Raw genomic sequence first — 17,176 nt, 5'->3', positions numbered from 1 at the left:
TCAGCCTCCTCTTTGTCTCCGCCTGTCCCAGCCTCCTCCTCCTCCTCCTCTTCCTCCTCCTCCTCCTCTCCGTACTCTCACTCCGCGTCTCCCTCATCAGCAGCGGTCTGGATGCTCGCAGGGACTCGAACATGGCCGTGAATCTCTCCCAGAACCGGCTGGTCCTGCTGACCGCCTACCAGGACGTCATCGACGAGACTTCCGACACCGACTGGTGAGTCCCGCGGGCCGCTGCCGGTCCGCTCCCGGTCCGCCGCTCCTCTGCGGTTCGCTGCTCTGCATGATGATCCGCCGCGAGCCTTTGTTCCGGGCCCGCAGTGGCAGGCCGGTCCGGTCCGGTTCGATCTCGTCCAGTGATCAGTATGATGAGAGCCAGCATACCCCAAAGGAGGGCGGGGCTGGGAGGAGAGAGGCCGGGGGGGGGGGGGGGGGTGTCTCTCTCTTTGTGGCTCTTCCTTCCTCACGTGGGGTGGAGGCTGAATCCCCCCCCACCAGCACTCACACACACCTCTGGGTATGGGGCGGGACGGCACATCTGGAGGTGTGACCTGCTGACCTTGATGGGACGTCGTGGGGGGGGGGGGGGGGGGGGGGGGTCAGGTTCTGGACTGATCCGGTTCCTTCAGTTTGTGGAGTTTTTTCTTATTAGCCTGTTTCAGTGTGTGTGTTTGCGTGTGTGTGTTTGCGTGTGTGTGTCAGTGTTTGCAGAGTTCATGTCATCTCAGCAGCATTGATTGGGGGCGGAGCCAGATCCGACCTGCCGTGCCCGTGGTCTGGGGGGGGTTTGGGCCTTTGGATCTGGAGGTTCTGGTCTGAACAGTAGAAGCCAAACAGTAGAACACAGACCCGGATCCTGAACTCAGCAGAAACCAAACTTTGACAAGTATTTATCGATCTCTGCTTGACTCAAAGGTTGTGTGGTTGCCGCTCTACCATAGCGTCATTCAGGACAACCCAGGTCACGGGTTTGAACGTCACGCTCGCCACGTTTTAGTGAACGTCACTCATTTACTGAAGCAAATGTTTGGTAAAGACTGTGGTCTGATGAGGAAAAAAAAGACATTTACCAACATTTTTTCAAATGACACATCGTTCAAACACAATGCATTGTGGTCTATATTCACCAGTGGCTGGACGCTCCCTTAGAGACAGGGGAGGAGCTTGGTCACCCAGAGAGCTCGGAGTAGAACCGCTTCTCCTCCACATTGAAAGGAGCCAGGTGAGGAGGCTCGGGCATCTAGTCCGGATGCCTCCTGTACGCCTCCATGGGGGGTGTTCCGGGCCTGTCCCACTGGGGGGAGGACCCGGGGAAGACCCAGGACACGCTGGAGAGACTACGTCTGTCGGCTGGCCTGGGAACGCCTCGGGGTCCCCCCAGAGGAGCTGGAGGAAGTGGCTGGGGCGAGGGAAGTCTGGACATCTCTGCTTAGACTGCTGCCCCCCCCCGCGACCCGGTCCTGGATGGATGGATGTTCATTCATTCATTCATTCATTCATTCATTCATTCATCATCCGTTTGATCCCTTTCTGGGTCACGGGGGTCACTCACCGACGGCGCCTTTTCTTCGGCCGCCATGTGTGGCGCTGCAGGCGGGGTAGGTGGGCGAGTGAGGGTTTCACCTCAGCCCGCCGTGGCGGCGTCAGCGGCTACGGCGGGCTGACGCCGCAACGGCGACTGGAAAAACCATAATGCTGGTTCTGCAGAACTTTCATGACGGTTCTGATCCGGACGGTCAAGTCTCCATTGTTGAATCCGACTTGCAGACACTGATGATTGCGTGGGGGGGTGGGGGGTGGGGGGATTGAGGCCCAACCCCCTTTTTACACTCAAGGAGGTTTGAACAGAGGCGGAATCCCCCCCCCCCCCCCCCCCCGGAACTGGTTCTGCTCCTCTGGACCAAACCTCCACATGAAGCCCATGTTTCAGACGGCTGTTCTGTCCCCCCTCCCCCCATCCAACAGCTGACTGGACCGCAAACAGCCCCACGACCTCGGTGACCCTGAACACACCATGCCGTTCAGCGGGCCGCTGTGGGAGGAGTCTAAAGCCTCCCCTCAAACTTTCTGGACCGTGACGTTCTGCTGGACCTGGGAAACCGCCACCGGAGCGTTTTTTTAGGACTTGGGTTAGAACGAAGCTGGAAGACACGGCTGCTGTTGGAACAAATAAGCGGGAAAACCCCCAAAGATCAGGAAAAACCACGATTTCAACCAAAAAACCAGGAATTTTACTTCTATTTTGCTTTGCCGGAAATGACGAATAAAGGCGAGTAGCTTCATCAAACAGAACTCTGCTCTGATTGGATGTCTTTGTATTTGGCCCCGCCCCTCACCATAATCAGCTGCTCTGATTGGATGTCTTTGTATTTGGCCCCGCCCCTCACCATCATCAGCGGCTCTGATTGGATGTCTTTGTATTTGGCCCCGCCCCTCACCATAATCAGCTGCTCTGATTGGATGTCTTTGTATTTGGCCCCGCCCCTCACCATCATCAGCGGCTCTGATTGGATGTCTTTGTATTTGGCCCCGCCCCTCACCATCCTCAGCTGCTCTGATTGGATGTCTTTGTATTTGGCCCCGCCCCTCACCATAATCAGCTGCTCTGATTGGATGTCTTTGTATTTGGCCCCGCCCCTCACCATCATCAGCTGCTCTGATTGGATGTCTTTGTATTTGGCCCCGCCCCTCACCATCATCAGCGGCTCTGATTGGATGCCCTGGTTTGGGTGTTTTTGATGAACAGAGCTCTCTTCAAAGGAAACGTGACATCGTCCTCGTATGATATGTACAACAGAACACGGTAACATCTGAAACCAGAACCTCAGATTCTGGTTTAGTCTGAATTCAGCCTCAGAAAAGGTTTTGGGGCGGAGCTTTAAAAAGGTGGCGTGCTTGGCTCTTATGGTCTGAAATCCTCCTGGACTTTCTCTGTGAAGACCGTTGTGAAACATTCAGAACCTGAAGGTCACTTCAGATCTCATTTATGTTTTCTCTTTATTGCTGAGTCATCATCTCCCCCCCAAAAGAGGGTCAGAGGTCTGTTCTCTGTGAGCCCCCCCCACGCCGCTGATGTTTGGCGTTTTGCTGGATCACAAGCCGCTCTGGAACAGCGGGACAGTTCTTCCTCCTCTGGACGCTGTTGCCATGGTAACTGACCTGGGAGTGGCTGGAGCACAGTAAGGAGAAAGGGGGAGTGGCCTGTGATTGCATGGCGTTCCCTGATCCTACGTCATACGTGTTTCCTCCCACAGTCCTGAAAACGTCACTTTGAAGCTCCTGAGGACGCTCTGGGCTGATGTTCAGCCCACCAGAACTTCTCTGGACCTCCTGGACGTGTCCGGGTTCTGGCTGCGTGGCAGGACTTGCTGGGTTAGCAGCGGTTCCGTCTGCAGCGGTTCCGTCTGTGTGGACCTCAGGGTCATCTCCATCTGGTTCTTACTTGGGTTTGTTTCAATGGAACAAACCAGCAGATGTTCTGCAGAACTTGGTCCAAGATTGATGGAAGGTGTCAGGATTACAGCTGACGAGGATTCTGTCCCTGAACACAGCGTTACTGCAGGAGGACAGCTGGCTCCTCCCCCACAGCCGCCGCCATCGCAGCAGAGTAACGGGGTCTCGACCTGAAGGGGTTGGTAAGAAGCGTAAACGCCGTAAACACCATGACTTCTCTCTGGAGAAGACAGAACCTTCAGCAGAACCTGGTGGTTCTGAAGGTTTGTCCTCCTGCAGGCGTCTGTGGTTCCAGAGGTTTGGTTCTGACTGGTTTCCACAGTTTCACCATCCGTCCTGAAACAGGAAGTTCTGGCGGTAAACCAGCAGAAGTGAGCCTGAAGCGGACCAGTGCCGGATGTTCTGCAGAACCCGTGAGCCTCTGCGGCCTCACAGACATCAGAACCGCTCAGAGGGAAGTCAACGCTTTGTGAGTCTCCGTGTGGAACAATCGTGACGAGCGGCGGGCGGAGAGGACGCCGCTGGGCCGTGACAGAGGCTGTGGTGGTGGAGGTCAGACGTCTGAACGCTCAGCAGAGGAGGTCAGGGCCGCTCTGGTGGGAGGAGCCTGGACATTTGCCCTGTTTTTGATAAAAGCGGCGTCAGCATCGAACGCTCTCCACCTTTGGAGGGTTTCCTAACGAGGACTTTGTTTGATGAGGCCGGCGGGGGCAGAAAGGTCACGGATCGATCCCGCTAACTTACACGTAGCTCCTCCTCTTCCTCTTCTTCATCTCTCAGTCCGCGTGTTCTCAGACACACGCGTGTTTAGGAGAGCGGTTCTCCAGTCCGGGTGGACAGAGGCCAGCATTTGTCCTCTGGACGCTGCAGCACAGACAGAGACGTCCCTGTTGTCCCACTGTGTAAGTGTGTGTGTGTGTGTGGGGGGGGGGGGGCTTACAATGACACCCCTGTTTGTCAGTTACTGGGGGGGGGGGGTGTTCAACCTTTTTTAAAGTTGACAGTAGTTTTACTCCTGAAGTTGCAGTCCTTACGTCGGGAAAGAGGCCACACCCCCTCAGGAGGCCCTCTGTGCTCTGAATGGGTGGCTTTAGTGCTGTGAGAGGCTCCGCCCCCTTTCCCTCCCGGGTTTGGCTGCTAGATTTAGATCTAGTTTAGGTTAAATCCTGAAACTAAAGAACGGTTTCTGACCCGGCAGTCAGAAGCACAGTTATTGGCTGACCCAGACAGACCAATGATGTCATCGCCTCATTAGCATATTCTTGACGCCGCTCAGTGAGAAAGACAGAACCGGGTTTAAAATCCAGGAGGGGGGGTGAAAAAGTCGCTGAGTTAGCAAGAAAAGTCCGGGAGAAACTAAAGAAAGAAGGAAGTGATCCTGAGGAACTTCCTCTGAGGCCTTCAGGTCCGCCTGACCTTTGACCTTTTCATGGTTTTGTTGGAATATTGAAGCTGATTTTTAGATTCAGTCATCGTCATGAGCAGAACCTCCTTTTGGGTCTTGGTTCTGCTAAAGAGGGAGATCACTCTTTTCTGTGATGACTCATCTGTCCGTAACGTTCTGGATGCGGTTTGGAGGCTGTGGTTGTTCCTCTCGGGGCCTCATGGAGGCGCCATACTAATTGGGGGGGGGGGGGGGGGGTAGATTTAGGATTCAGCAGAGACTGAAACCAGAGATAAAGGGGTCAGATGGGGGAGGGGATGCTGGTAACCAGGTGATGGGGGGGGGGGGGTAAATAATGAAATTTGATTATTTTACAGCGTTTGTGGAATAAAACCTTAAATCTCTAAACTCTAAAACCATTTATGGAATAAAAGAAACACTTTGAGTTTCTTTTATTCCCGTTTAACTAAATAAAGTTTTTGTCTGCCTTTTTTTTTTCTCAAGTTAACCATCAACAGTTGAGCTCAAATGAATGTAAAGTCAGCTGTTGATGGTTACTGGGTGGGGGGCAGAGCGGCGGCAGGTTGTTGTGGCGGCCGTCTCTGCGGTGCGTTCAGGTGCAGGGGGCAGCTTGACCTTCGCCGCCGCTGCTTAATGATGCTTCACATTCCTGCTGTGACGCTAACGGCCCACAGCCCGGGGCGGCTGCTGACTCCTCCCCTGTTGCCAAGGCAACCACACAGCTTCTTCATCATCATTTTAAAAGAGATGTTCTGAACTTGTTAGAGCAAATCAGAACCCGGTTCTCCGGTTCTCCAGCTTCATTCCGTCTCTACGTTGTCATGACAACGTTCCGCTCCTGGCTGCGTCAGCGTTTTCCTCGAGCGTTTCGGTGCTGATGCTCTGAAGAACGTTCTGTAGGAGCTCAGGCTCAAGTTATGCTGAAGGGGGCCGTGGCACAGAGGTAGAGCGGTCAACCTGCGATCAGAAGGTCGCAGGTTCAGGTCCCACCTATGTGCCACAGTGCCCTCGGGCTAGCCACTGAACCCCACATTGCTGGTGACGGAGCCGCCATCGGGGCGTGACGGGTACTGGTAAACAGCTTCATGAAGTAGCCGCCGTTCGCCGCGCTGCTCGCCTTTTTAAGGTGCTGAACCTAAAGTCTACAGCTTCAGAGTCCATCGTAGCTCCGCCCCTCCTGCGGATGTAGGCTGGAATATTCATTCAACTGTCTTCACTCTAACAGTGAAGCACTCCAGACTCTGACATGACCTTTGACCCTCCGTGTCCACACCTGAACTGCAGGAGGTGACGGGGTGATGATCCTCAGGAGCCCACGCCGCCGCCCCCCTAGGCCCGTTTCCCCCGTTATGGTGTTCTCTGCAAAGCTGCAGCTCAGGGATTTATGCAACATGTCAAGTGATTTCTGGGACGGGGGCGGCCGCTTCACGCCGAGCTCTGAAGCGAGGGTTTGAACTCTCGCAGACAGAGGCAGGACGCTGATGGACGCTGACGGGCGGATGCTATTTTTAAGCGAAGGCTCTTTGTTTGAGAGCGGGAAGCTGCGCCTGCAGGTCAGCGGCAGCTGTGGTGGAGTGGGCGGATGTTTCAGCAGGTACGCTGTGTGGGCGTCTGCGGGGGGGCACATACTGTAAGAATGAATGAGCCCCCCCCCCCACACACACACAGCTCCATGATGGAGAAGTTTAAGAGCTGCAGGCGGAGAATGTTCAGATCTGTGGGTCATTTGTCTGTTTGTTTGTTTATCTGTTTGTTTATTGGTTTGTTTGTTTTTTGTGTGTTTCTTTGTTGGTTTGTCGGTTTTTCTTTTTGTTTGTGTGTTTGTCTGTTTAAATGCTCTGTAATCGTCACTGAGCCACTTGTTCCTCAGGGGGGTATTCCAGGAAGCACGTTTAAACTCCCCTGACTTTAAGCCTGAACTCTGGCTGAAATCCACCTGAACTTGCTTACTCTGGGTATGTCGGTTCCAAAAGACCGGATATGAGTTGGCGTAATTACGCTCGACTTGGTAACCCTGGGTTAATGCACGTGCACAGCAGGTACATAAAGACATTCTCAATGGATCACAGATTTCCGGATTCACCATGGAAACACGTGGAGAAAAAAAGAGAGCGCTATGCTTCAGTGAGACGGAGTCAGAGGTTTTAATGACGGCTATGAAGATTATACATCCATCAATAAAGTAACACGGCTGCATCATCAGCAAAAGAAAGAGTTTCTGATCTTATTTCCATTTTCCTTGTGACGCATATAAATATATATATATAACTTATCCAATTTTGCCAATTTAAATGAATTACTTCTATATGTAACAAGTGTTTGAGTTAAATTTATTCAACCTAATTTCTTCCGTCTATAAAACTCAATAATTGTTTTTACAACTCAAATTGTTCTGACAGACATTGAGACAGACGTTCTGACAGACGTGTTGAAAGACATTCAGACGTTCTGACAGAAATTCTGACAGACATTGAGACAGATGTTCTGACAGACATTGAGACAGATGTTCTGACAGACATTGAGACAGACGTTCTGACAGACATTGAGACAGACGTTCTGACAGACATTGAGACAGACGTTCTGACAGACATTGAGACAGACGTTCTGACAGACATTGAGACAGATGTTCTGACAGACGTGTTGAAAGACATTCAGACGTTCTGACAGAAATTCTGACAGATGTTCTGACAGACATTGAGACAGATGTTCTTACAGACGTTCTGACAGATGTTCTGAAAGACATTCAGACGTTCTGACAGACATTGAGACAGATGTTCTGACAGACATTGAGACAGATGTTCTGACAGACGTGTTGAAAGACATTCAGACGTTCTGACAGAAATTCTGACAGATGTTCTGAAAGACATTCAGACGTTCTGACAGACAGTGAGACAGATGTTCTGACAGACATTGAGACAGATGTTCTGACAGACATTGAGACAGACGTTCTGACAGACATTGAGACAGATGTTCTGACAGACATTGAGACAGACGTTCTGACAGACATTGAGACAGACGTTCTGACAGACGTGTTGAAAGACATTCAGACGTTCTGACAGAAATTCTGACAGATGTTCTGACAGACATTGAGACAGACGTTCTGACAGACAGTGAGACAGACGTTCTGACAGACAGTGAGACAGATGTTCTGACAGACATTGAGACAGATGTTCTGACAGACATTGAGACAGACGTTCTGACAGACATTGAGACAGACGTTCTGACAGACATTGAGACAGATGTTCTGACAGACATTGAGACAGATGTTCTGACAGACGTGTTGAAAGACATTCAGACGTTCTGACAGACATTGAGACAGATGTTCTGACAGACATTGAGACAGACGTTCTGACAGACATTGAGACAGACGTTCTGACAGACATTGAGACAGATGTTCTGACAGACATTGAGACAGATGTTCTGACAGACGTGTTGAAAGACATTCAGACGTTCTGACAGACATTGAGACAGACGTTCTGACAGACATTGAGACAGACGTTCTGACAGACAGTGAGACAGATGTTCTGACAGACATTGAGACAGACGTTCTGACAGACAGTGAGACAGATGTTCTGACAGACATTGAGACAGATGTTCTGACAGACATTGAGACAGACGTTCTGACAGACATTGAGACAGATGTTCTGACAGACATTGAGACAGATGTTCTGACAGACATTGAGACAGATGTTCTGACAGACATTGAGACAGATGTTCTGACAGACATTGAGACAGATGTTCTGACAGACATTGAGACAGACGTTCTGACAGACATTGAGACAGATGTTCTGACAGACATTGAGACAGATGTTCTGACAGACATTGAGACAGACGTTCTGACAGACATTGAGACAGATGTTCTGACAGACATTGAGACAGACGTTCTGACAGACATTGAGACAGACGTTCTGACAGACATTGAGACAGATGTTCTGACAGACGTTCTGACAGATGTTCTGAAAGACATTCAGACGTTCTGACAGACATTGAGACAGATGTTCTGACAGACATTGAGACAGATGTTCTTACAGACGTTCTGACAGATGTTCTGAAAGACATTCAGACGTTCTGACAGACATTGAGACAGATGTTCTGACAGACATTGAGACAGATGTTCTGACAGACGTGTTGAAAGACATTCAGACGTTCTGACAGAAATTCTGACAGATGTTCTGAAAGACATTCAGACGTTCTGACAGACAGTGAGACAGATGTTCTGACAGACATTGAGACAGATGTTCTGACAGACATTGAGACAGACGTTCTGACAGACATTGAGACAGATGTTCTGACAGACATTGAGACAGACGTTCTGACAGACATTGAGACAGACGTTCTGACAGACATTGAGACAGATGTTCTGACAGACATTGAGACAGATGTTCTGACAGACGTGTTGAAAGACATTCAGACGTTCTGACAGAAATTCTGACAGATGTTCTGACAGACATTGAGACAGACGTTCTGACAGACAGTGAGACAGATGTTCTGACAGATATTGAGACAGACGTTCTGACAGACAGTGAAACAGATGTTCTGACAGACATTGAGACAGATGTTCTGACAGACATTGAGACAGACGTTCTGACAGACATTGAGAAAGATGTTCTGACAGACATTGAGACAGATGTTCTGACAGACATTGAGACAGATGTTCTGACAGACATTGAGACAGATGTTCTTACAGACGTTCTGACAGATGTTCTGAAAGACATTGAGACAGATGTTCTGACAGACATTGAGACAGACGTTCTGACAGACATTGAGACAGATGTTCTGACAGACAGTGAGACAGATGTTCTGACAGACATTGAGACAGATGTTCTGACAGACATTGAGACAGACGTTCTGACAGACATTGAGACAGACGTTCTGACAGACATTGAGACAGATGTTCTGACAGACATTGAGACAGATGTTCTGACAGACGTGTTGAAAGACATTCAGACGTTCTGACAGAAATTCTGACAGATGTTCTGACAGACATTGAGACAGACGTTCTGACAGACAGTGAGACAGATGTTCTGACAGACATTGAGACAGACGTTCTGACAGACAGTGAGACAGATGTTCTGACAGACATTGAGACAGATGTTCTGACAGACATTGAGACAGACGTTCTGACAGACATTGAGACAGATGTTCTGACAGACATTGAGACAGATGTTCTGACAGACATTGAGACAGATGTTCTGACAGACATTGAGACAGATGTTCTGACAGACATTGAGACAGACGTTCTGACAGACATTGAGACAGATGTTCTGACAGACATTGAGACAGACGTTCTGACAGACATTGAGACAGACGTTCTGACAGACATTGAGACAGATGTTCTGACAGACGTGTTGAAAGACATTCAGACGTTCTGACAGAAATTCTGACAGACATTGAGACAGATGTTCTGACAGACATTGAGACAGACGTTCTGACAGACATTGAGACAGATGTTCTGACAGACATTGAGACAGACGTTCTGACAGACATTGAGACAGACGTTCTGACAGACATTGAGACAGATGTTCTGACAGACGTGTTGAAAGACATTCAGACGTTCTGACAGAAATTCTGACAGATGTTCTGACAGACATTGAGACAGATGTTCTTACAGACGTTCTGACAGATGTTCTGAAAGACATTCAGACGTTCTAACAGACATTGAGACAGATGTTCTGACAGACATTGAGACAGATGTTCTGACAGACGTGTTGAAAGACATTCAGACGTTCTGACAGAAATTCTGACAGATGTTCTGAAAGACATTCAGACGTTCTGACAGACAGTGAGACAGATGTTCTGACAGACATTGAGACAGATGTTCTGACAGACATTGAGACAGACGTTCTGACAGACATTGAGACAGATGTTCTGACAGACATTGAGACAGACGTTCTGACAGACATTGAGACAGATGTTCTGACAGACGTGTTGAAAGACATTCAGACGTTCTGACAGAAATTCTGACAGATGTTCTGACAGACATTGAGACAGACGTTCTGACAGACGTGTTGAAAGACATTCAGACGTTCTGACAGAAATTCTGACAGATGTTCTGACAGACATTGAGACAGACGTTCTGACAGACAGTGAGACAGATGTTCTGACAGACATTGAGACAGACGTTCTGACAGACAGTGAGACAGATGTTCTGACAGACATTGAGACAGATGTTCTGACAGACATTGAGACAGACGTTCTGACAGACATTGAGACAGACGTTCTGACAGACATTGAGACAGATGTTCTGACAGACATTGAGACAGACGTTCTGACAGACATTGAGACAGATGTTCTGACAGACGTGTTGAAAGACATTCAGACGTTCTGACAGAAATTCTGACAGATGTTCTGACAGACATTGAGACAGACGTTCTGACAGACAGTGAGACAGATGTTCTGACAGACATTGAGACAGACGTTCTGACAGACAGTGAGACAGATGTTCTGACAGACATTGAGACAGATGTTCTGACAGACATTGAGACAGACGTTCTGACAGACATTGAGACAGATGTTCTGACAGACATTGAGACAGATGTTCTGACAGACATTGAGACAGATGTTCTGACAGACATTGAGACAGATGTTCTTACAGACGTTCTGACAGATGTTCTGAAAGACATTGAGACAGATGTTCTGACAGACATTGAGACAGACGTTCTGACAGACATTGAGACAGATGTTCTGACAGACATTCTGACTCACAGACGTTCTGGGTTCTGACAGACCTTCTAAAAGAGGTTCTGGGTTCTCCTTGTTTGTTGCTCATCTAATGAGATGTATGGAGACCAAACACGTCTTTGACATTTTAGCTGCTAAGTGACCTAGTGGAGGAGTGTCTGCCCTGACTTTTTGAGACTCTGGGGTAAGAATTAAACCCTCATCCCCCAAATTCAAACAGCAAAGTGTGTGAGAACCACTGAGAAGCTAACTCATGTTTCCTTCATCAACATAACTGCGCTCCTGTCTGTGCAGCTGTAGGCGGGAATGTCATGAGAAATGAAAGATGTTTAAAGGAGTGATGGAGGAGAAAGAGATTCTAGCCTCCAGACTGAAGCACAAACAGCAGAAAAATGCAGATCCGTTCTTCACATGAGAGGAATGCGAGCTGCTCCAGCTCTGCTCCAGAGCCTTAGCCAACGGGACATTTTTGGAAGCATCGGTGGTTCAAAGACGTCCAGGGGCCTCATTTATAAAGGTTGCGTACGCACAAAAGAAGGCGTACGCCACTCTCTACGCAATAGTTGAGATTTATAAAAAGCAAACTTGAGGGGAAAATGTGCGGCCCTTCATTCAAGCTCTGACCCAGGCGTACGCACAAAAACGGGTGAAATGAGAAATAGCGACACCGTCGGCAGATGGAAGAAACACGTGAAAGTGAAAATGACAATCCTGCCTGTCATAAATAACATGAAGACTTCACAAAGCAAGTCTGACAATTAACAGCTACACCAACACCCGTTTGATCAATCAGCAGTGAAACAAACAAAAAAAAAAAATCTAACGAAAATTACAACAGAAATTCAAATGAACACATATTTGCAAAAAGAAAAGTGAAATATGTTCTGCAATATTGGCATGTTGTGCAATTCATCCTCATAAATAATATAGTTAACAGAACGAAATAATTTACAAAACTGATATTCTCGTCAATGTGTCCGTCTGGAGGAGCAGATATAGGTGCAATCAGACAGATGGATAGATAGAGAGAGATGCATTAATTGTCCACTGGGGAAAGTTGTTTTCATAGTAAAACATTTCTTCATAAGCTATGGAATTATGGTATTCATGCATATGCCTTTAGTTTGTTTTATTTTTGATAAAACAATGTATGGCGTATGTCTCAACCATTCAGAAAGCAACAAGAAATTACATTTGCTGATCAATTTCCCATTTCCACGTGGATTATTACCGACATCTGTAGCTTGTCAGATGTAATTAAATGGAGGGAAATAAAATGCCCCATCACAATGCGTAATGACGCACAATGGCTGATCTTGTGCTCTTAGAAGATGTGGCAAATGGAAGAATTTGGAGTGAACGCATCTTTAGACAGCATGAAGACTTGCTGGCAAACGAGGACGAATTGCTTATGAGCCGGTTCAGACTTCCTCCAGCCGTCCTGTTGGAGCTTTTGGGGGGGTGTCACCCGGTGCATATGGCGCGTCGTGTCCCCCTGCGCCTCAGTCACCACTCCACTTAAAAGGGATTCCCCAAATATTGCTGCCAGTCTCACTCTCACTCTGGCGATGCATCGCTAGACGTTTTTTTGCCTCGACTTTGATGTCCGACCTTTTCTTTTTTATTTAACCACGGTCCGAGGTTGTGAGGCTAAAGCATTTACGGCGTCTGCCACCGTTTGCCGCTCACGTGCCTTTTTGGCATTAGTAATGCCCACACTGTGCCCTGCAAACAACACTTTTCTCCTCTTTTCCACCTCGCCAACGATAACTTCTACTTCACATTGAGTCAAGTTCCGTTTTTTTGATTTCCTCTCGGTGTTTGCCATGGTTTCCCAATCAATGAATATTCATTTGTGGGCGTTTCACGGACTATTTATGGGCAACTATGGGCGTGTCATGAAGCCGCAAAAGCTGCGCAGCATTTAGAATCGGTTGTGATTTATTAAGGGAAAGATGCGTAGGATGTGCGTGCGCACGGTTTTATAAATCCAAATATTTCTGTGCGTACGCACGTCCTATGTTTCATCCGTACGCCACTTCTGACGCAAATCCTACGCAAAGTTTTAGAAATGAGGCCCCTGGACTTTGTAGCTCGCTGGCATTCCTGCACGTTGGGTGTAGCGACACCTTGTGGCTAAAGGAAGTATCACGCAGCCGCTACCTACATTTTGACACATATTGCACAGATGAAAACTGGTCAGACGGGAATAAAGGTGGAAAAAGTCAGAAAGGTTGTGATATTTACATGAAATTTCCACCACAGAAGAAGAAAGAATAAACCACGCAAAGAACACGGAAACCAACATGGAACATGAACCGTGCGTGAGTACTTAATAAGTTGTACTTACTTGTACTTACTTAATTACTTGTATTTATAATTACTTGTGCAATTCATTCGTGATTCATGCGCCAATTATGTCATTTAAACGTGATGTGTGCGCCGTTTACGTGAGATAAAAGTTGTACATCGGTGGTTCATGCATGAAAACTCTGTTAGACAAACGTGGAACAGTCGTAAAATACACGCGAACTGTGTAATTCTCAACCGACCAAAAAGTTTGAACACCTGAAAACCGAATTTATGTAAAGACCGTTGACCGTCTGCGCCATGAAGTATTTGGACGTTCTCTGCAGGACGCGGCTGTTTCTCTGGGACGTTTGTGTGAACTCTCTCCTTCCTTTCATCGTGGGCAACACGGACGCCATGAGGCAGCTGCCCCTCCCCCTCCATGTCAACACGAGCGACCACAAAGACAGAAACAAACAGGACCCATCCGTCTGTGTGCGGCGCTGCCGTCTGTCTGCTGGGAAACGGCCTGCTGGGACCCCATGTGGCGTCCTGGCGTGGCGCCTGACAGCCGCTTTCACGCGTTCCCTATGATCTGCCGGCTGAGGATGGAGAGGACTTCCTGTTGTTCTTCATGCTGGTTTCTGTGTCAGCAGACGTCTCAGAAGGCCCAGTTTCTCCTCAAACCTTCTCCACACACAGCTCCCTTTTCTGGCCACGATGAGCTCCGCTGGCGGGAAAAACCGAGGCTTTCCTTCCCCCAGGGGGGCGGAGTTTCAACTCTGCAGGAGGCGGAGACACAGGTTGTGTCTGAATTCCGTCCTTCGCTATATTTGCCACGTTTGCCATTTAGTAGAGATTTCCAGAATGCAGTGATCTAGAAATTTCCCAGAAGTCCTTGCAAAAAACCAGAGTGCATCACTGCTCACCAGATTGGGAAATATAGACCACAATGCATTGTGTTTGAACAACTGTTGTGAATGGTAAACGGCGTATACTTGTGTAGCGCTTTTCTACACAAAAGTTTTTAAATAAACCAGCAGCGTTTCAGGAACAACAGACCTTCAGTCATTTGAATTGTCAGAATTCCTGCTTTTTTCCATTTATTTATAAAATAAGAGTTTTCTTAAGGTCACATGGTCGGGGTCAAGGTTGGGGTCAGGGTTGGGGTCGGGGTGAGAATTATTTTTTGAAAAGTGGAATTCTTGTTAAGACCCTATTGAGATTCAAGATTCAAGATTGATAGATGTTTCTTTGCTTATTTAAAGAAAATGTTCACATTTGAAGAATTATTTCTGTATTTCTAAGGGTCTGTTTTTGCAGGAAATAGAATAAAGCTGCATAAATAATATTTTTCAAAAAGGTCTTCAGATGAAAACCATAATATTAAGAAAGTATTTGTCTTGTGTTTGCAGTTTAAGGTCTTTCTTTGGTTGGGATCAAACACACACAGCAGTTCCAGTTTTTCATGATTTTCCTGGATGGAAATGGACAGACTGAATTTGATGGACAGATCGACTGATTTTGATGGACAGATCGACTGATTTTGATGGACAGATCGACTGAATTTGATGGACAGATCGACTGATTTTGATGGACAGATCGACTGATTTTGATGGACAGATCGACTGAATTTGATGGACAGATCGACTGATTTTGATGGACAGATCGACTGATTTTGATGGACAAATCGACTGATTTTGATGGACAGATCGACTGATTTTGATGGACAGATCGACTGAATTTGATGGACAGATCGACTGATTTTGATGGACAGATCGACTGATTTTGATGGACAGATCGACTGAATTTGATGGACAGATCGACTGATTTTGATGGACAGATCGACTGATTTTGATGGACAGATCGACTGAATTTGATGGACAGATCGACTGATTTTGATGGACAGTTCGACTGATTTTGATGGACAGTTCGACTGAATTAGATGGACAGATCGACTGATTTTGATGGACAGATCGACTGATTTTGATGGACAGATCGACTGAATTTGATGGACAGATCGACTGATTTTGATGGACAGATCGACTGATTTTGATGGACAGATCGACTGAATTTGATGGACAGACTGATTTTGATGGACAGATTTGATCTGTTGACGCAGAAATGAAGCTTTGGTTAAAATGCAGAAGAAAATCTGATTACAGATTGTTTTCTGGAGCGGTTCCTCCCACTCAGCACACTTCCAAATGATCCTCCCACGTTTACTCGGGGAGAGATCTCCTGCAGGAATTCATCTCTGCTGCTTTTTATGGGATGTGCCGCCGTTCTTCATCACACGAGTCACTTCCCTCCTCTTCTTTTTTTGTGAAGCTGCTTTCATTCTTTCATCTGGAGGTGTCATTGCTGTTTCCTGTTGGATCAGAACCGGGTCACACGTTGGTTCTTCTGCCTTCAGGTCCAGTCCGTCTGTCTGAATGAGGTCCGGACTTTGAAGGACCTCTGCTGATCCTCTCGGATCATTGTTGTATTGCAGAACCGGGTTTTAGCTCATAGTGTGTATCCACCCTTAAAGGATTTATCAGGTTTATCCAGATATCCTCCTCCCGTGTCAGCAGATTCCCAAACCCCTGCTGTGAGGGGAAGATCTGTCTGACCCTGGAGGCCTTCAGCTCTGCTGCTGGACTCGACAGCTTAGACATCAATAAAAGAAAACAGAAATGTGTTGGGCGTCCTCTGCTGAGCGCATCGACCTTCACGCTCGTTCCTCATCCTGGACGCTGCCCGATGCCGTCAGGTGAGACGCCTCTGTGGATGTTGGAGAGCAGACTGGTGGACCGGGTCTGGAAGGACTTTGAAGTTTGCTGAATTCCTGGGAATCAGAGGGTGTGAGCAGTTTGAGGGCTGTGGTGGAGCGTGAAGCCTCAGTTTCTGCCAGATAGGACGTGCCAGATAAATGTGGAGCAGAAGTCCTTCAGGAAGCTTAAATGTGACCTTTTCTCAACCGTGGAGGGAAAAAACCTCATTTCCCGCTGAACGATTTCTTGATCTTTTTGGAGATTTTCTTTGTTGGTCACGACGGCGGTTCACTCTTCCTCTTCTTTGTTCTCTGACTGATGGAGGCAAAATCGTAACACGTGTTCCTGAAATGGAGACGTGGGAGGAAAAGAAAGAACTCTGTGTTCCCAAAGTCCTGAGAACTTACACTCCAAGCCCTGTCTTTAGCTCCGCCTCTTTTATGGACACGTTTCTTTGATGGCGATCGTCTGAACGTCCAGCGACCAACAGTCCAAACAGCCGACGGGAAATAAATTCAGTTGATTCTAAAAACATGACAGACAAAACTTTAACATGGCGGCGATGGGGCGGGGCTTAAAGTGTAAAAATGGATTA

General features: G+C 47.8%; 1 protein-coding gene across 5 annotated transcripts in view; it reads left to right on the top strand.

Annotated features, from left to right (window-relative positions):
* The window catches only part of dbn1 (drebrin 1), a 51,190-nt gene continuing 34,014 nt past the window's right edge, over positions 1–17,176 (top strand). The window contains exon 1 of one of the 5 annotated variants that reach the window (XM_023962422.1): positions 1–214. In XM_023962422.1, coding sequence (XP_023818190.1) covers positions 132–214 — 83 coding nt within the window. In that variant the 5' untranslated portion in view covers positions 1–131. The remainder of the gene's footprint in view (positions 215–17,176) is intronic. The other 4 variants (XM_023962423.1, XM_023962421.1, XM_023962425.1 and 1 more) reach the window with 4 other exon arrangements.

Source organism: Oryzias latipes, chromosome 14 (assembly GCF_002234675.1).
Source record: "Oryzias latipes chromosome 14, ASM223467v1".
NCBI classification, from domain to species: domain Eukaryota; kingdom Metazoa; phylum Chordata; class Actinopteri; order Beloniformes; family Adrianichthyidae; genus Oryzias; species Oryzias latipes.
This window is presented reverse-complemented; position numbering and strand designations above follow the sequence as displayed.